At 38.5% G+C, this 20,984-nt stretch overlaps 1 protein-coding gene across 3 annotated transcripts in view; it reads left to right on the plus strand.

Annotated features, from left to right (window-relative positions):
* Positions 1–20,984, plus strand: part of SOAT1 (sterol O-acyltransferase 1) — a 57,536-nt gene that overhangs the window by 9,306 nt on the left and 27,246 nt on the right. Inside the window, exons 2-4 of one of the 3 annotated variants that reach the window (XM_067728766.1) lie at positions 2,562–2,698; positions 3,046–3,174; positions 17,129–17,187. In XM_067728766.1, the coding sequence (XP_067584867.1) occupies positions 3,054–3,174; positions 17,129–17,187 (180 nt within the window). In that variant the 5' untranslated portion in view covers positions 2,562–2,698; positions 3,046–3,053. The remainder of the gene's footprint in view (positions 1–2,561; positions 2,699–3,045; positions 3,175–17,128; positions 17,188–20,984) is intronic. The other 2 variants (XM_067728767.1, XM_067728765.1) reach the window with 2 other exon arrangements.

The following is a 20,984-nucleotide window of genomic DNA, read 5'->3' on the forward strand; positions in this document are numbered from 1 at the left end:
ATATTCAAAGTAGGTTTTGCATACCCTTAGTCTAGGGGGCCCCCGCACCCCCAATTAAGAACGATTGTTGTAGGTCTTATTGTTGAGTAGAAGGTATAAAGCTGTTAACAGTGAAGATGATGCTCATTGGCATTCTGCCAGCATACATTTTCCTCTGAGTTTAGAGAACTTATTACTCAGAATAATTGGTTGTGGTATTAACTGGTACATCACTTTCTGTACTAATATATACCTATCATATTCCAGATACGCCCCACTAGATTTTGGGAATTCAAAGAGAAGATACCATTTAGTCCCTGTCTTTAAGAAGCTTATGCTGAGTGTAAGAGGCAGATAGTATTGCTCATTGAGTATCTTAGTGTGACAGGATGTACTGGGTGCAGTTGGACCACAGAGGACGGTGAGGTGAGAGATGGTGGTCAAAGAAACCTTAGCAGATGAGGTGAGTCAAGGCCATCTGGTGATTACAGTGTAGGCTGTGGAATCCAGTAGTTCTGGTTTTGAATCCCTGTTCTGCAGTTGGAGAATTATATGATTTGGAGCAAATTAAATCACCTCCGTAACCTATATTTTTCTCACTTGTAAAATGAGCTAATGCCTACCTCTGAAATTGTAAAGGTTGAATAAGAAAATTTAAAGGATTTAGCAGCACAGTGCCTGGTAGGGACAAAACAGCTGCTCATTAAGTCAGAACTGTTGTTGTTACTGCTGCTGCTGGGACTGTTACTTTGAATGGTGAGTAAGATTAGCTAGAAAGGGCAGAGGAGAAACAGCTTTCTAGAGACAGGAAAGAGTGTATGGGAAGACATGGTGACCAAAGACAATATTGGGGGAATAAAGTAGTAGTACCTACTTTAAAGATTATGTAGAGATTAAAATAATCATACACGTAAAGCACCTAAGCACTCAGAAGTAGAGTCCCTATTTTTAATTCCACACTATTAACTCCTGTATAACTCCTTTTTGAAACATCTTTTATTTTTCTGTTTTTGTCCCTGATGTCTACTTCTTGTTGTCTTACTTGAGGGCATCCCTCAGAGTTTAGTTGTCAGTTCTCACTTCTCTAATCTTTTCTGTTGGAGAATTAGATGTTCTTCTGGCTTCCTCTGTCACTGTTACACAAATGATTTTAAAATTTACCAGTTGCCCTGACCTCTTTCCTAGGTTCCTCTTTTTAACTGGATCTTATTGGTCTCCTAAAATTTCTACCTGATATATTCATTTACTATTCCATAATTCTGTTTCATTTGATTTCGGAAAAAAATAGAAGGAAACTGATCTAGATTTGTCAGATTTTTACTTTGCCAAGCAGTGATATTTAAGAAAACAATCAAGCTCACCGTGTACTCCATTGCATACAGAAGAGAACATTTAAACATAACCATTTAAAAAGACCATAATCTTAGAATTTTAAAAGTAATGTAGTGAGTACTTCATTATGTTTTGCTTTCAGACTGCTGAAAACTTCTACATAGTAAAACACTGCTTTGGGGTAAACCTTGTACTGTCCCGATATTGATCTGCCTAAAATTTGATTTTGATCATATTTTTCAGGGCTTTAAAATGTCTCACTACCGCCTAACTGAAAAAAAGTCCTAATTTTTAGGCCTTTACAGTTTGACCCCAGTTCTTTTTTTCAAGTCTTTTTCCCTCACCACTTTTCTGTTACCAACTTAAAAAAAAAAAAAAAATCCAAATAGTGGGTGGTGTTTGTAGTTTGGATCTGACCCAGGTTCAAATCTGACCCTGCCATTAGCTTTGTGGACTTGGGCAAGTTACTGTAATGAGAAGAAGCAAACAGTCCTTGGTGTCCTGGAGCTGCCCTGGTGCAATCAGCTAGGCCGTGGTGTTGCTGTGACCTAGCCTGGAACTTGAGAGCTAGGCCTTCTGGGTGTCCTGTTGAACACAAACGGTTTCACTGAACATCAGCATCACACAAAGCCATTCTTTGAATATGATGGGTCAAGACAAGCAGAAGACCATGTTATAATCATGTCTTAACACAGGTAAAGACATGCATGTAGCCCAAGTCACAAAATATCCAACATTCCCCTCTCCAGGCTACTGGGAATGATTGTTGATGCTTTACCAATTACAGCTTTAGCCTCCCTCTGGTCTGCCTCCCTACAGAGATTTGTTGGTATACCCAATCATCACATTGTCCTCGCTTTCGGCCAGCACTCAAGCCAGAGTGAACCCCCGCTTCTTTGGGCTCTCCCCCAAAATCACGTAGTCAAATCCAAATCCTAAATAAGTCCTTTCTAATATTCTCTTACCAAGATGCCCCACAGTTTCCCATGATGTGCTTGTTCAAACTCAGCTTGTTCAGCCATTGGTATGCTCCTGGTGTGTGGGTGGAAGGCATTGGCAGTAACTACCTGGAACCTTATTTTTCCTCATATAGGAACCAGGAGTAATAACAAGTTTTCTGCAGAGTTTTGAAGATTAGAGGAGAAAACTTAAAGCACCTAGCAGAGTCCTGGTAGTTAGTAATTACTCGACGAAAGCTTGTTTCTTGTCCTCTAGTGAAGTAGTCTGATCAGTCATGGTCCCCTGAACAGGGCTTACAAGGACCTTGTTTTCATCCTTTCTCACCCGTGAAGTGCTCCATTCTCGTCCTTCAAGACTCAGGTCACATACCCTCTGTTCTGTGAAACCTTTGCACCTCTTAATGATCTCTTCTGTCTCTGCACTTCAGGTATGTATTGTTTTTACCATTGACTTGACTACTGATTGTGCTCTACCTTGTGGCATCTTTGTACTTAACTTTTATTTAATTCTTAATTTTTCATGTACTTACGCCTTGTTTGTTCAACTAAATTTTCTTTAAGAATGGGGGCTGTGTTTTGAAACCAGCCAATTACTTTATAAAGACCAATTTCTTCGTATTTGTTATAGTATCTGGTACTCGGAAAATGCTTAAATGTGATTAAAGTAAAACAGAAGGAAGAGACTATATCATTTGTTGCCTTCCCTAAAAATATGGTGATATTGTGAAATTTGCCTAAGCCGGATACTTAAAGCTTTTTATATCTTCTTTCCTAGACAGCACGATGTTGGGCGAAGAGAAGATGTCTGTAAGAAAACGGCCGTCGAAGTCCAGTAAACATGCTGAGGAAAAGGAAGAAGGCCAGAGAGACTGTACAGAGGAGTGCCAAGAGACACCTAGTAACGGTGAGGCTTTTCTGTTTCTGAGGTGAATTAATGAAATAGGCAACAAATTCAGTGTTCTAGAGCAAGGATTGCCATCTCTTTAGCTCTCTTATAAATGGATATGCTGGTAGGCACTGTAAAGTGCAGGGGAGAAAAATAAACTGATTAAAAGAATAGAAAGGAACACATTGGTTTAGTTGCCAGTCACAGCTGCTTTAGATACTGCTGGTGACACTGGTGTGTAAATTGCTGCACCTCTCATAGAGGTGAGCTTTATTGATGTAAGTGGAGTTTGCAATGTATGCTTTAATTTAGTTTTATATATCTGGTAACGAAGAAACTAGAAAGTAAGCCCTTTTAAATTAACTCATTGAACATTTTTGGGGTATCTACTATGTTTTCGACATCATTCATTCATTTATTCATTCCTTCAACTACCTAACCTGTCAATAATTATTGGTGTCCTGCTAGGTGTTGGGGCTACAGCAGTGATTGATACAGATGTGTTTGCCTTCATGGAGCTCCAAGTTAAGTGAATGAGAACCCCTCTCCTGCCGTTAGCATAATTAGATTATTATAAATAAGTGCTACTAATTACTCTTTTAATAGGTGTAATGAGCTTAATGAGAGTCATTAGCAGGGTACCTAACTTAGTTCAATACTAGGTTATAAATCTTGGGGGAGTTTTGTTAGTCCTCATGTCCAAGTTTGCTTAACATGAATACAAAGAAGACTGACACAGTACTTGTTAAGGTCAAGGTTTGTGCTTAAGATTGATAGACCTGTAAACACAACTTCAACTGATGTTATCTATTGAATCAGGCTATTTATTTTTGCGGTGACATTTGTATAGGTTTGATTTCAATGAGGATTTGAAATTTGAGGCTTGTTTGGTTAACAAATAGGTGTGGAACTTTCTGAGACAGGTTGTCTTTGGCATCCTGAGACTTCTTTCATAAAGAAGAGCTTTTGCTTTTCCTACTTAAATTTAATTGTAAATTAAATACAGCAGCTGGATCCAGGAATATAAATGTTGCTGCTTAAGTTTGCATAATGTAGTTTATTGATTGTTGGACTCTTAATTAGCTATTTATGAAATATTTATATTGTCATATGGACTAGTTTCGGTGTGATATAAAATGTGAAATTTGTGCAAAAGGGTACGCCAACATTGGGTAGAAACTTTCCCCTTCCTTGATTTAGGGACTGGGTGCTAATTCACATTGTCTTTTTATTGAAACTTTCTGTTACCAGTATGATTTTCTCACTATGTCCCATTTTTTAAAGAAAAGCTTTTAGACTATTCTAATTTCCACATGTTTTCAGTACTCCTTATAGCCTCAGTTCATTAAGTTTTAATCATTCCAGGTTTTAATGCAGATAATAAAAATTGAATTGTTTAGCCTAAAACAAGAAGTCTGACCTCCTCCTTGGTTTAATGTAACTAATGCTGATCTGAAAATTGCATGTGTTTCTCCACTTACTTTAACATTGGTTCACTTTGGGGGAGTGAGCAGATGGGTAAAATGTGACCTTTGAGTAGTGAGGGCTTAAAGGACACCACGCCATGCCAGTCATCGTGGCCTACCAGCCAGGCCCAGGGGCATCTGCACCTCTTGGGGGCCTGTTAGAAATGGCCCACCTCACACTTAATTGAATAAAAATTTCATTTTAATAAGTTCTTGGGGGATTCATATGCAGGTTAAAGTTTGAGACACAGCTCTTAGAGTGACAGTTCTCATTTGGGATGTGTTTTAGTCAGAGTTCTCCAGAGAAGCAGAACCAATAGGATATATATATAGATATATAAAAAGATTTATTATGAAGGGTTGGCTCAGATGGAGGCCGAGAAGTCCCACAGTTTTACTGTTTCTCTGCTGGAGGCCCACGTACTTCTGAGTACCTTGGCTTTCAGCTCTTGGCTACTGTGAATACTGCTGCTGCTATGAACACAGGTATTCAAATATCTCTTCAAGACTCTGCTTTCCATTCTTCTGGATCTATACGCAGAAGTAGGATTGCTGGATTCTGTGGTAGTTCTATTTTTAATTTTTTGAGGAACTGACATAATGTTTTTGATTGCGGCTGCACCATTTTACAGTTTCACCAGTGGCACACAAGGGTTCCAATTTAACCACATCCTCACCAGTGCTTGTTATTTTCTGTTTTTGTTGTTGGTGGTTGGTTTGTCTTTTTAATAGTAGCCATCCTAATGGGTGTAGGGTGATACCTCACTGTGGTTTTGATTTGCGTTTCCCTAATGATTAGTGGTGTTGAGCACTTTTTCACATACCTGTTGGCCATTTGTATATCTTCCTTGGAGAAATATCTATTCATATCCTTTGGCCATTTTGTTTTGTTGGGTTATATGCTTTTTTGTTGTTGAGTTGTAGGAGTTTTATAATATTATAATATTCTGGATATTAACCCTTCATCAGATATGATTTGCAGATATTTTCTGCCGTTCCATAGGTTGTTTTTTCACTTTGTTGACTGTGTTCTTTGCACAGAAGTTTTTAAGTTTGATATGATTCCATTTGTCTATTTTTGTGTTTATTGCCTGTGCTTCTGGTATCATATCCAGGAATCTTTGCTAAGCCCAGTGTCATGAAGGTTTTGTCCTATGTTTTCTTCTAGTTTTAGAGTTTTGGGTCTTACATTTAGGTCAATAATCCATTTCGAGTTATTTTTTATATTGTATAAGTTAAGGGTTCAACTTCTTTCTTGGGCATGTGGATATCCACATCAGTTTCGGGAGTATTGCCATATGTGGTAGGCTGGAAAATGCCCCCTCTCCCAAAAGGTCCTAAAACCTGGAACCTGTGAATGCTGCTTTATATGGCAGGAAAAGGGGGCAGAGGGGTCTTTGATATAATTAAGTTGGGAATCTTGAGATTATCTTGAATAGCACCTGGGCCCTGAATGCAGTCCTGTATATTATAAGTGGGAGGCAGAGGGAGATTTGATGACACACAGAGGAGAAGGTGATTTGAAGATGGAGCAGAGAGAGATTTGTAGATGCTGGCTATGAAGATTGGAGTGCAATGGCCAAAAGCCAAGGAATGCTGCTAGCTACCACAAGCTGCAGAGCCAGGACTGGATTCTAGAGCCTCCAAAGGGAGTGGGGCCCTGCCGTGACACCTTGATTTCAGCTTGGCCTCCAGAACTGAGAGAGAATTTCTGTTGTTTTAATCCACCAAGTTCGTGGTAATTTGTTACAGCAGGTGCAAGAAACTAATACACTATCTTAACAATATTAAGTCTTTCAACCCATGAACATGGGATGTCTTTCTATTTACAGACATACCTCGGAGATATTGTGGGTTCGGTTCGAGACCACCGCAATAAAATGAGTATCACGATAAAGTGAGTCCACATGAATTTTTTGGTCTCCCAGTACATATAAAAATTATGTTTATGCTACTACTGTAAACAAGTGTGCATTATGTCTAAAAAAAGACAGTGTACATACCTTAATTAAAAAATACGTTATTGTTAAAAGAGTGCTGACCATCATCTGAGTCTTCCTCAAGTTGTAATCTTTTTGCAGTAGTAACATCAGAGATCACTGATCACAGATCACCATAACAAATATATTAATGAAAAGTTTGAAATACTGTGAGAATTACCAAAACATGACAGAGACATGAGGTGAGCAGATGCTGTTTGAAAAATGGTGTCGATAGCCTTGCTCAGTGCACGGTTGCTACAAACCTTCAATTTGTAAAAACAAAAACCAAAAAATCCTGCAATATCTTCAAAGTGCAATAAAACGAGGTATGCCTGTATTTAGGTCTCTGATTTCTTTCAACAATGTTTTATAGTTTTAAGTTGATAAGTTTTACACTTTTTTTGTTAAATTTATTTCTAAATATTTTGTTCCTTTTGCTGCTGTCGTAAGTGGAATTTTCTTAATTTCATTTTCCAATCATTTGTTACTAATGTGTAGAAATGTAGCTGGTTTTTGTATATTGATATTGTATCCTGCAACGTTGCTGAGCTCATTAATTAGCTCTAAGAGTTTTTTGTGTGTGTGTTTTGTAGTATTTTCTATATACAAAATCATGCCATCTGCACATAAGAATTCGTTTTATTTCTTCATTTTCAATCAACATGCCTTTTATTTCATTGTCTTGCCTCAATGCCCTTGCTAGAATTTCCAGTAAAATGTTGAACAGAATTGGCAAGAGTGGACATTAGGCATTCTTGTGTTGTTTCTGATCTTAGGGAGAAAATTTTCAGTTTTTCTGTTAATTATGTTAGCTGTGGATTTTTGTAGGTGCCCTTTATCAGGTTGGGGACATTCTCTACCTTTCTCTTAATTTACAGGTAATGCCTATTCTTGACTACCATTTTTTTTGCTGCATTGTTCATTTGATAGCTAATTAATGAGTAAATATGATAATGACCGCTAACAGTTTATCATGTGCCAGGCACTGTTTTAAGTGTTTAACAAATATTAACTTGGTTAATATACTTCTAATTCTATTCAATTTCAGTGTTCTTTGAGATATGTACATAAGTATTTGAACAGAGAGAACAACCTGCCTTTTGTAAAGATTGAGAGTCCCTTGGCAAAAATATATGAAAAAAAGTTAATATCATTGTTATTCTGTAATTTAGCCCCTTCATCCAATTTATGCATCTAATCATAAAACTGGCCAGTCCACATAGAGCTTTGATCAACTGAGTAGGTTGAGAACACATTTTTTTTCCCCTTAGAATAAAAGCAAAACATATTTGTTTTAGAAAGTACAGATAAGCAAACGTTCAAGTGTTTATGATTTTTCCTTGGCTACATTCCAAGAAATTGTTTTTAGGTCATAAGATTTATTGGGTGGGTATTGCCAAATTGCTCTCTGGAAATATTGCACTCCCAGTAGCCATATGAGAGTGCCTGTTTCTTCAACCTTCTTCAGTCATGGATGATGTGACCTTTTGAATAAACTCTATGGCATTTTGAGAGATGACAGATTCCACTTTGCTTGAAAAAGGTTTTGTACAATGAGACATAGTTAAAAGCAGCAGTAAAGTTATTGAATATTAATTAGTACCTTTTGTACTTTTTAAGGTCAAAAGAATGAGTTTGGATATCTTGGTTCATTTTAGGAAGATTAGTTAAAAGAAATGGGAGTTACTAGCTGATAATTTGATAACTTAAAAATTTTTTTTTAATTAATTAATTTTATTTTATTTATTTTATTTTTGGCTGTGTTGGGTCCTTGTTGCTGCACGCAGGCTTTCTCTAGTTGTGGCGAGCGGGAGCTACTCTTCCTTGCAGTGCACATGCTTCTCATTGCAGTGGCTTCTCTTGTTGCGGTGCATGGGATCTAGGTGCGTGGGCTTCAGTAGTTGTGGCTCGTGAGCTTGAGTAGTTGTGGCACATGGGCTCTAGAGCTCAGGCTCAGTAGTTGTGGCGCACGGGCTTAGTTGCTCTGCGGCATGTGAGATCTTCCTGGACCAGGGATCGAACCCATGTCGCCTGCATTGGCAGGTGGATTCTTAACCACTGCGCCACCAGGGAAGCCCTGGGTTTTTTAAGATTCAAATATTTGATCCATCTGAAATTTATTTTGAATAATAAGTGAGCTAGGGATCTAATTTGACAGGTTTTCAAAATGGCCAGCCAGTTGTTTCAACATTATCTATTAAATCTCATTTTCTGTATGATATTTATATACTGACCCTCATTTCTAGTTCAGGTTCCTTTCTCTGTAGTGTAGACATATGATTAGTAGACAATTTTGAAAGGTTTTTGAGGTCGATGGAGCAATAGAGGATTTAGATGTATTATACCTTTTTAAAAAAAATTTATTTTTGACGGTGTCAGGTCTTCGTTGCTGTGCACGGGCTTCCTCTAGTTGCGGCGAGCGGGGGCTACTCCTTGTTGCTGTGCACAGGCTTCACATTGCAGTGGCTTCTCTTGTTGCGGAGCATGAGCTCTAGGCGCGCGGGCTTCAGTAGTTGTGGCGCATGGGCTTAGTTGCTCAGTGACACATGGGATCTTCCTGGACCAGGGATCGAACCTGTGTCCCCTGCATTGGCAGGCGGATTCTTTTTTTTTTTTTTTTTTGCGGTACACGGGCCTCTCTCTGTTGCGGCCTCTCCCGTTGCGGAGCACAGGCTCCGGACGCGCAGGCTCAGCGGCCATGGCTCACAGGCCCAGCGGCTCCGCGGCATGTGGGATCTTCCCAGACCGGGGCACGAACCCATGTCCCCTGCATCGGCAGGCAGACTCTCAACCACTGCACCACCAGGGAAGCCCGGCAGGCGGATTCTTAACCACTGCACCCCTAGGGAAGTCCCTATAGATGGATTATACTTTTTTTTTTTTTGTATCTCCCCTTTTGCTTCTAAGATTGATAAATGATTGGTTCTTTAAAGGACTACTCCTAAACCCAACCATCCTTAGACATAAAGATGGCTTTCACATGACTCTTTTAGATTACTTATATCTCTATGGAGAGCAAGGTGAAGCTGGGGTGAAGATCTTCTAAGGCATGGTCAATGAGAGTTTTTTAGAAAATTATCAGGATTTTAAAATGAGTTTGAACTTCTCTAGGCGGTAAAAACCTGCTAGTCAGTGCCTACACATTAGCTAATTCTGTACTTACCACAAGGAGACAAAGAAAATGCTAGTTAAAAGAAGTGAAACTAAAAGAAATGGAACCTGAAAAATGGTGATTCATCACTGCCTAGTAGGCCTTAGTCATCGTTAGGAATTTAGTCACTATAAGTAGGCCTTGATTTTTAAAATTTAATAAATTAATTAATTTTTAAATCTTTTATTGAAGTACAGTTGATTTACAATGTTGTGTTTCTGGTGTACAGCAAAGTGGTTCAGTTATATATATGTATATTCTTTTTCATATTCTTTTCTATTATGATTTATTACAGGATATTGAATATAGTTCCCTTTGGTATACAGTAGGACCTTGTTTATCTTTTTTTTTTTTTTTCTTATTTTAAAAAAATTGTTGGCTGCACTGCACAGCTTGCAGAATCATAGTTCCCCAACCACTGATCGAACCTGGGCCTACACCAGTGAAAGCCCCGAGTCCTAACCACTGGACCTCCAGGGAATTCCCTATCTATTTTATATATAATTGTTTGTATCTGCTAATCCCAAACTCCTGATTTATCCCTCCCTAACCCCCTTTTCCCTTTGGTAACCAGAAGTTTGTTCTCTATGTCTGTGAGTCTGTTTCTGTTTTGTAAATAAGTTCATTTGTATCACATTTTAGATTCTACATATAAGCGATATATGATATCATCCCACACAGCTTGCGGGATCTCAGTTCCCTGACCAGGGATTGAACTGGGGGCCTGTCATTGAAAGCCTGGAATCCTAACCACTAGGCCACCAAGGGAACTCCTTGCAGCAAGTTTAATGAGGATGAGAATTTAGAAATTTGGAGGCCATAGTGACTCCAGAAAAGGAAGAGTTGCAGAAACATGTTGGGGATGAATTGCTAGTGAGATAGTGAAGATAGGAAGTACAAACCACTTTTCCAGGACATTTTATATTAAAAGGAAAAGACAGCATGAGTTGGGTCTTGAAAGATAAGAGGTTCATTGGAAAGGGCTGTTGTTTGTTTCCAAAGGACATTGTTTCCAAAATTTCAGTTATTTATAATTTTGCCATTATCTCTGTACCATATTTATTATTATGTAATTTAAAGAAAATTTCACTAAAAAGAGGAATCTTCATCCTAAGCAGTAAATTCTATGAAGTGATAGTTTGTTTCAGTTACATATTTGTTTCCAAAACGTTAAGTAAATATGTAATACTTCGCAGATAAATTTTGAGTACCACTTATGACATCAATATCATAATTTCAGAAAATTTTTAAAGACTGCTTTGGTGCTGAATGTAATGTGGACAAAATAAATGGCTCAGTGTGTTGAATGATTTGAACAGTTTCTCAAAGGATCAAGGCAATATAGTTTAAAGGGGTAGTCTTGAAAAAGAGATGGGCTACCCCTTCCTCTGACAAAGGAACAGTGGAGAAGAGGATTAAAGATAGTGAAAACTAAGATAGAAGACATTTCAGGAGTTGGTCCCCAAAATGATCAACTGAAGTTTGCTTTGTAAGGCTGGGACTTGAAGGTGGAAAATGTTTGGAACTACGCTTGGGAGGAATATTATAGAAATTCATCAAGAGGCAGAGACAAAGATTTCATTTTTATTGCAGGCCTGGTTAACGCTAGACAGCAACAGTTTATAGTGGGCCCATTTTCTGTATTATATTTCTGCAGTGCATGGCAGTTTGAAATCAGAGAAAGCAGGTAGCAGGCAATATCTGGGATTGGGTTGTGGCTAGGTGGGTCCAAGAAATTAGTGGCGTTGATGAGGGAAGGATAGAAATAATGACAGAGGGTTAGTGACTGTAGGCTGGGTAAGAAAACTGGGAAAGCAAAAGAATAATTTCCATCAGAAGGAACCCCGTTTCCCTGTGCCTCTCTTTAGAGCAATGAAATCTTTCCTAGAAATTGCCCAACAGACTTCTCATGTCTCACTGGCCAGAACTAGATTACAAGTTATGCTGTCTTCCTTTTACCTCTTTACTCTTTTCTACCCTACTTAGAGTCCAGAGCATCAGCCTCCCCGGGCACAATCAAATGGCTTCCATGCCCTCTGGTTTCTGGTAGGGTTCGGTCATGGTTGGGGTGGGTGGCATTGATAGGAGGTCCAAGGGCAGAGAGTAAGGTGTGTGTTTATAACATAAGTTCCCTCTGTGCTGAGTAACCATCTCTTCTATCTAATAGTTCTCTCCAGGGAGTTCTCTTTGGGTTTCCTAAACCATTTCCCTCCTTTGCCCTTTCAGGATAGTAACAGCTTTCCTGTTGCTTGTTACTAGCCCTAGAATGCTACACCATCCTTTGTTGCTTTTCTTAAATTTGCCCACACATTTATACAATAGTTCCTTTACACTCTTCTCAGTTAAACCTGAGTGGGCCATATCTGACTGGTGCTCGTGCCCATTCTTAAATCAGTCTCTGGCAAGGGGAATGAAACACATGCCCTTGTGGTGGAGGCAACCAGCATTGTTCACCACAGTCAGGTGAGATTATAAAAAATAACTGTGCATACCTGTCAGTTTTGTCAGCCAGACTCACGGTAAATTCAGCCATCTAGAACAGGAGTTGTCATACACAGCCACTTTCATTCATTTATGGCTGTATAGTGCTTTTGGACCATATGGCCCCCAAAGCCTGAAATACTTACTCTCTGGCCCATTACAGAAAAAAATTGCTGACCCCTGATTTAGAACTACACTGTTCAGTCTGGTCCGGTTGAGCACTTGAACTGTGACTAGTCTGAATTGAGATAACACCAAAGTTGTAAAATACATACCACATTTCAAAGACTCACTTTGCACCTGTTTTTAGTTTTTCATGTGGTTCCCAGGAAATTTTAAATTACATAATGTGGTTCACATTATGTTTCTGTTGGGCAGCACTGATCTAGAAAGTAACTGGTAACCTAGAAGGTAAGGAGTTAAAAGCTGCCCTTAGGCAAAAGCCTATATTAAGTACAGTATTGTAAAGCAAAGAGAGCTTGGCACTTAGAGGCATTTGACTCAGGGTCAAGTCCCAGAAAACCCAAGTCCTTACAAGTCTTCATGCTGTTTCCATTGCCTGAAATAATCTTTCTAATACCTTGTGCACTGTGATTTTTCTTTATCAGTTGAGTCAGCTCAAATATTGACTTGCTCTGCAAAAGCTCTCTCCACCCTGATGATCCCACAGCCCTTCTGTGTATTGTAATTATCTATGTTTGCATACTTCTATTGCGATCCTAAAGGAGGGGTTTGGAATACATGCCTAGTACCCCGTATGTATTGGGTTCTCAGAGGGTTTTTATTTAGTGAGTGAGTATATAATTGAATGAATAAGTGCGTTACTAATTTAATAAGCTTGGTTATTTATCTTTTCCTTCTGGGTAACATTGGCAGTAAATTTGGCATAGTAGCTAAGTATAGGATTGTTACAGGAATCAGATTTGGTGAAGAGCCGTGAAGAAGCAACCCTAGTAGAAAGGCACAACTTTCTGGAGCTGTTTAGTGTGGGCTCCGTTGCTCTCATTTCAGTCCTACTAAAGGTGTCACTATAATAGCACAGTGCAATAAATGATCTTTTATTCGACATAAAGATTATGTACAGTCTCTCTTTTTTTTTTTAAGGTGGTAAAGCATGTAATAATTTTAGGAAGGTCTTTGTCAAAACTGGTTCAAATTAGATTTTTGATACTTCAAGGAGTAAATTTTTAAATACTCAATTCAATGTTGTAGACTTTACAAGGGTGAGGTAGTGTTCATGAAGATAAATGTCGCAAGCCTGACTTCTTAGAGATAAGAGGGTTAGGAAAAAACAAAATCTAGAGGAGCTTTCTTTAAGGATTTATCTTTGGGTCTACTAATAGGTATTATCAGTTAATGATCAGTTATCAGTTAGTGATATTAATAGATCTAGGCAGGTATTTCAGAAATTGCATGACCCTCAGGCCTGGCTTATCCCTATTTCATGGTCAATGTTTTAGAAATTTAGAAACTTTGAGTTGACTTATGTGGTTGGGTGTCTGTACATAGTTCTTTATTTTTTAATTTTAATTTTATATATTTTAAACATTTGTTTATTTATTTATTTATGGCTGTGTTGGGTCTTTGTTGCTGTGTGCGGGCTTTCTCTAGTTGCGGCCAGTGGGGGCTACTCTTCGTTGCGGTGCACGGGCTTCTCATTGCAGTGGCTTCTCTTGTTGTGGAGCATGGGCTCTAGGTGCACGAGCTTCAGTATTTGTGGCACGTGGGCTCAGTAGTTGTGGCGCAGGGGCTTAGTTGCTCTGCGGCTTGTGGGATCTTCCCAGACCAGGGATAGAACCCACGTCCCCTGCATTGGCAGGTGGATTCTTAACCATTGTGCCACCAGGGAAGTCCCTGTATATAGTTCTTTAAATCACTGGATGTTAGCTTTTAGAGTATTATTCTTTTGATTTTTATGACATTTAAGTTTGGGTGAGTAGCAAGAAAGTAATTTTGAATATTGTGTGAGGTTAGTTTTAAGGTGAAAGAAAATGAATTGAATTGGATTTTTAATATATTTTTCTTTGACTTTATATAACTTTACTGTCACTTGGAGCGGGGCCTTTAGAGATTCTAGTCTAAGTGAGAAAAAACTCTTTCCCTGCTTTCCAGACCCTGACTCCTCAAAGCCAGTTTGAATGGTGGTTAGGTTATTTATGGATAGACAGATTACTTTTGGGAATGATGCACAGGTAGTGAGAATTAATCTTTGGCGTCTTCTTCCCCATCCCCCTATGGTAATTAGTTGAAGGAAAGAAGTTTCTGTATTCATTTATTTATGAAGTAAATAACTTATTTATGAATCCATGGTCCGATCATAGATGGTAGAGAACTAAATAAAAGTATTTTTACAGTTCATGGAAAAATCAAATGGATATTTGTTTTACCTTCATATTTCTTACCTAATAAGTTACCAATTTGGGAATATTTTCAAAATTTATCCTCTCCTGTCCATTCTCAGTGCTATTGTTTTGGCTTATGGCGACATCATTTCTTGTCAGGATTTATTGCATTTCTCTTATGTGGTCCTTTCTTCCTCTCCTGCCAGAGAGTGGGGTTTTCCAATATCAGATCAGTTACTATTCTGTTTAAAATTCTTAGTTTCCTCAAAGCCCTTGTTGTGATACGCACAGGCTCTCTGCGATATGACCTCTAGCCTCCTTCCCAGTCATAAACTTCACTATTATCAACAGTTGAAGATATTATTTCACTGTTTGCCGGCTTCTGTTGTTGGTGTTGATGAGTCAGACACTCAGCATAATGGCAGTTCTCTTGAAGGTGATATTTTCTTCCTGGGTGCTTTTAAGAGTCCTTTTGTGTTTTGTTTTTAAATAAACCTCTGTGTTACACAGTTTCACTATGATGATTCTTTACCCTGCTTGGGATTCTTTGATCTTCCTTTGACGATTGGCTCTTTTTTAACACTTCCAGGAAGTTCTCGGCCATTATTACTTCAAATTTTTCGTCTCCTTATAGAGCTTTCATTAGGTGCATTTTGGACCTTCTCCATGCCTTTTTTCCAAGTGGAATATTGTGAAACGATATAAAGAATCAAAATGTCCAATAGAGGATTAAATAAATTCTATTTCAGCCATAAAAATAGAATAGTAGACCAATAAAAATGATGTGGAAGAACATATAATGATATGCAAAGATACTAACAATATGTTAAATGAAAACTGGTTACCAAACAGTATTCATAATGACTCTGTTTTTATAGTATGTATATTTATAATATTATATTTAATATTATTATTTAATTTTTGCCAAAGTAAAAGGACAAATAATATTTACCAAAATGTTAAAATTAGTTGCTTGAATATCATAGGATAATGAGCGATCTTATTAGATCTTTTTTGGAGGCTTGGATTTTTAATTTTCTATAAATGGGAGGGGGGTTTTCATTTCTCTTTTGTATTTACCTAGGGGTGGAATTTCTGGGTTAAATGGTACCTCTGTGTTTACCTTTTGAGGAACTTCCAGACTTTTTCAAAAGCATTGTGTCATTTTACATTCTCACCAGCAATGTAGGAGGGTTTTAATTTCTCCATGTTCTGGTCAAAGCTTTTTTCTCCTCACTTAAAAAACTGTTTTGGAACTTCCCTGGTGGCGCAGTGGTTAAGAATCCTCCTGCCAATGCAGGGGATGTGGGTTCGATCCCTGGTCCAGGAAGATCCCACAACTTCTCAGTTGCTTCCAGGTCTCTGGAGCAACTGAGCCCGTGGGCCACAACTACTGAGACTGTGCTCTAGAGCCTATGAGCCACAACTACTGAGCCCATGTGCTGCAACTACTGAAGCCTGCGCACTCTAGGGCCCGCGTGCCGCAACTACTGAAGCCCGTGCGCCTACAGCCTGTGCTCCGCAGCAAGAGGAGCCACCGCAATGAGAAGCCCGTGCACCACAACGAAGGGTACCTCCTACTCACCACAACTGGAGAAAGCCTACACACAGCAACGAAGACCCAACACAAACAAAAAAAATTTAAAAATAGTAAATAATAAACTCTGTTTTATTTGTACCAAGCTTATAAACATCATTGTTACAAGTGTTTATTAACACTCTCTAATTGTATTACAGAAAAGCTATCACATCCAATCCCTGAAATAATGCTCTTCTCAAAATTTCCTGCTTGTACAACTCTTTTTCTAGCTTTATTGAGATAATTGACACATAACATTGTATTAGCTTAAGGTGTACAATGGCCAACACTTATGTGTTTTGATTATAACCATCCTAGTGGGTATGAAATGATATTTCTTTGTAGTTTTGATTTGCATTTCCCTGATGGCCAGTGATATTGAGCATCTTTTCAGATGGTATTGACCATTTGTATATCTTTTTTGGAGACATGTCTTTTCAGATGCTTAAGTTGGACTATTCGTCTTTACCATTGAGTTGTAGGAGTTCTTTACATATTCTGGATGCAGGTCCCGGATCAGATTTGCAAGTGTTTTTCCCCGTTTTGCGTCTTTTTACTTCTTTGGAGCAGAAACTTTTTTTTTTTCAATTTTTGACCAAGTCCGATTTATTTAGTTTTTCTATTGTTGCTTGTACATTTTACTACTCATAGTTGCAGGATCCATTCACAGAAACTAATTTCCTCTACTGTCAGAATTTCCTATACTGTCAGCATCCTATGATTAATATAGTTGTAAGTACTGTGTGTACATATAGTAGTTTTGTTTTTTTTCAACTTAGCATTTTTATGTATAAATTTCCTTCTATTTATATTGCCCATGCTTCATTTTTAAGAGTTGTATCATGTTTTGTGGTTGTACCATAGTTTACATAGTCGTCATTTTTTGCTTGTTTTTCAACTTCACGATTTAAATAATGCTGATAGGTAACTATCTCCATCAACTTAAAAGTTATATTTTTTTCTTTCCTTAGGTCGGATTGATTTAAAACAGCTGATAGCAAAGAAGATACAGTTGACAGCAGAGGCAGAGGTAAGTAACTCCCTCTTCCAGAAACAAAAATGTAGAGTTTTAGGGTACAGAGTTTTATTCAGTACAATTTTTAATGCTAAACTGTATAAAGAGTTATTTACCTTTCTTAGCAGTCGACATGAAACAGGAAAATAAGGTCTGCCATCTCGTCTTCCTACGTAAGAACCAGATTGTTTTTTGTTTTTTTCTGTACTATCATCTGTCACTCTCATTTTCTGGCTTTTACCAGTGAAACTCAATTTTAGCAAACATGATACAGTTGAATGCTTGTGTAAGTGCTTGTGTAGGTGCTTTATGAAAGTATCTATCATGTTTCATAGTAAATAATAGGCCTTCAATAAACATTGAATCTGAATTTAGAAGTAGATTCCCTGTTATGGATGTAGAAGAAATAGAAATATCAACTCACAAACAACATCAAGACATTTCAGGGAATTCCTGGCGGTCCAGCAGTTAGGACTTGACGTTTTCACTGTGGTGGCCCGAGTCCAGTCCCTGGTTGGGAAACTAAGATCCTGGAAGCTGTGTGGCACAGCCAAAAAATAACTAAATAACAGACATTTCAAGCAGAGCAAACAGTTCTACAAGTTAGAATTCAGCAGTGACCTCAGGAAATTCTGGAGGACAAAGAACACTTAAAAAAAAAACAGCAAAAAAAACTGGGACTTCCCTGGTGGCACAGTGGTTAGGAGTCCTCCTGCCAATGCAGGGGACACGGGTTTGCGCCCTCATCTGGAAGATCCCACATGCCATGGAGCAACTAAGCCCGTGCGCCTCAGCTACTGAGCCTGCGCTCTACAGCCCGCGAGCCACAACTACTGAGCCTGCACGCCTAGAGCCTGTGCTCTGCAGTGGGAGAGGCCACCACAGTGAGAGGCCCGCACACTGCAGTGAGGAGTGACCCCCACTTGCCGCAACTAGAGAGAGCCCGCACGCAGTGACGAGGACCCAATGCAGCCAAAAATAAATTTAAAAAATAAATAATTTTATATAAAAACAATCTAATACTCTGTGTGCCAAAGGTAAGTTGACTTCAAATCCAAGGCAGCCTCTCGTTTTCCCAATAAGATCACTTCCAAAATTTCTAAGGTTTTTAAGAGTCCTTTGAAATACAACATGTCTGTTATTCTTTTTAAAAGTTTATTTCAGTGAATGGTTTCCTCCAAGCATGTGAATAACTTGTACTAACATAGGCTTAGTGGAAATGCTTGGGTTTTGGAGTCAGACGGACCCACCTCTATAACCTACCTTGTGAACTTAGGCAATTTGCTTATCAGTTTATTCATTCCCTGACACTGTTTTGAACACCTTCTACATGTCAGGCTCTGTTATTAGCCCTGGGATACATAACTAATCGAAATAAAAGGCCCTTTCTTCAGGAAGCTCACATTCTAACACAGGAGATTAGTCAATAAATAATAAACCTGAAAAGCAAATGACTTATATGGTACAAAAATACATAAGTGCTCAGCAAAAGAAAAAAAATTATTGGCCAACTTGAATATATAAACATCCAATGATGTGGATGAAATAGCCCTGTTTTTATTAATTTAGTTACATATGCATGCATGCATATATATGCATTTATATAGAATACTGTAAATTTAGATATTTTTATCCTGTTTCATAAAACAGTATATGCAAGATTGTTTGCATTCACTTTGATATTAGTGTCTTTGTAATTGTGAGAGCTAGTTTTTCAGTTATTTCCAGTTCTGGGGTATTTTCACTGTCATCTCATTTGTTGGAGATCCAGCACTTTTTGAGTCCAGGGATGGTGCTCTCACTAGACATTTTACTACAAGTACCTATTTGCTTAACATTGTGATATCTCCCTGCTCCCCCCGCCCCCAGTTCCGGAGGTATATATGTGTTTTCTACAATATAAGCACTTTACATTGCTTTATAAAGTGGTATTCAAAAGGTATATTGACTATACTTGAAACTGAGAGTCTAGACTTCTAGTTAATAATGTGTTACATTTTATTTTTCCTGATTCCATTAGGTTACCTGTGTAAGCCTTTAAAACTACAGTGATCAAGGCCATTTCTGGTTAATGTCTTTTCCAGTTAAAAATTTGTTATCCCATTATAAGAGATTGAAGACTTGATGATTTGGTCACTTGCACTTCTCTGAGGGCTAATTTATAATTTTGGCTAACAAAAGAAAACTCTTTAGTTTGTAGGCATATGTGCTATTTTTAAGGGCCCATTCTTGCAAATTTAGTCATTACAATGAAGAAATTTTGTTTTTATGGCTTACCAGAGTATTCCTGACCTTTATTCCTTTAGACGGGCTGGACACCTTCCATTCCTTTTCAGATTCCCCTTCTGTTCCTCTTCTGCTCCTTGTCCCCTTCCCAGAAAGAACACAAAGCCCTTATTGTGCTCTGCTTGTGAGGGAACGTTTTTCACATTCGTGAAAGCGCAGTCCATCCCTGCTGTCATTGCTATTTATTTTAAAAATCTGAGGTGGGAGGGGAATTTAAAAAAAATACAGCATCAGTAACCCAAAGAGGAAAGGGAATGTAGAGTGAGAAGAAAAAGGGGAGGGGAGAGGGGGAATGGAGGGAATGTTTCAAGGATTTAAGTTGAAACTTTGTTTTTAAAGAGAATATTCTACTTCTCTACTTTATATATGAATCAGTGAATAATATTATTCTTTAGTTTGGTCAGTTGGAAAGATTTGAAGGAGAGAGAAAGAAATGGATGAAGAAAGGGAATAGAAGTGGAGGGAAAGGTAGAGGTTGGCTTAGCTAGTATTATTTATTACTCTGTGTTGTGCAAGACTTGTTCCCGGTCATTGAGGGAGGGCATGGCTTGAACAGAGGTATGGAGGAAAGAAACTTAAACTGTGTCTTGGAAATTACACTTGATTAGCATCTGTGCCCCTGGTGGAGCATGACAGAAAGAAAAATAAAATTTGGGCTAGATTGTAAGCCTTTTTTTTTCCTATCTTCATGCCCTTGTTCATGAAGCTCTTCCTACTTGAAATTTCCTTTAACTTCCTACCTTCACCAATCAAAATACTGTATATCCTTCAAATTCTCACTCAAATGCTGCTGCTTCTAAAGTTTTCTAGGGCTTCCCTGGTGGCGCAGTGGTTGAGAATCTGCCTGCCAATGCAGGGGACACGGGTTCGAGCCCTGGTCTGGGAAGATCCCACATGCCGCGGAGCGGCTGGGCCCGTGGGCCACAACTACTGAGCCTGCGCGTCTGGAGCCTGTGCTCCGCAACAAGAGAGGCCATGATAGTGAGAGGCCCGCGCACCGCGATGAAGAGTGGCCCCCGCTCGCCGCAACTAGAGAAAGCCCTCGCACAGAAACAAAGACCCAACACGCTATAAATTAATTAATTAATTAATTAATTAAATATAAAAAAAATTAAAGTTTTCTAAATACCCCAGCTTGAAATGATGTCCTCCCTTTTATACTTCTAAGGTCTTAGCATATACTCTATTTGTTATACACTGCTTGTTCTGAGTGAATCACCAAAATTCCTTTGGGGAACTTATGGACGATTTGACTTAGGAGTGTTTTAATTGGCAATTTGGTATCTGAAGAGATTGAACATCTTGCCATTATTAATTGCAGCGTTTTTGAGGGAGATACATTAGGAATGCTATACTGATATCAAAGTTGAAGATACTCTATAGAGTTTGGAAACACTGAGACCAGATTGGAAGCTACTGTAATATTTTAGTATTCTAGACTGAGTAAATAGGGACAGGGAGGAGAAGGGAACTGCATTTAGAAGTCCTGTTATGGGCTAGGCCTTATATTAGGTAGGTGCTTTATG

The sequence above is a fragment of the Pseudorca crassidens genome, chromosome 2 (assembly GCF_039906515.1).
Source record: "Pseudorca crassidens isolate mPseCra1 chromosome 2, mPseCra1.hap1, whole genome shotgun sequence".
NCBI lineage: Eukaryota > Metazoa > Chordata > Mammalia > Artiodactyla > Delphinidae > Pseudorca > Pseudorca crassidens.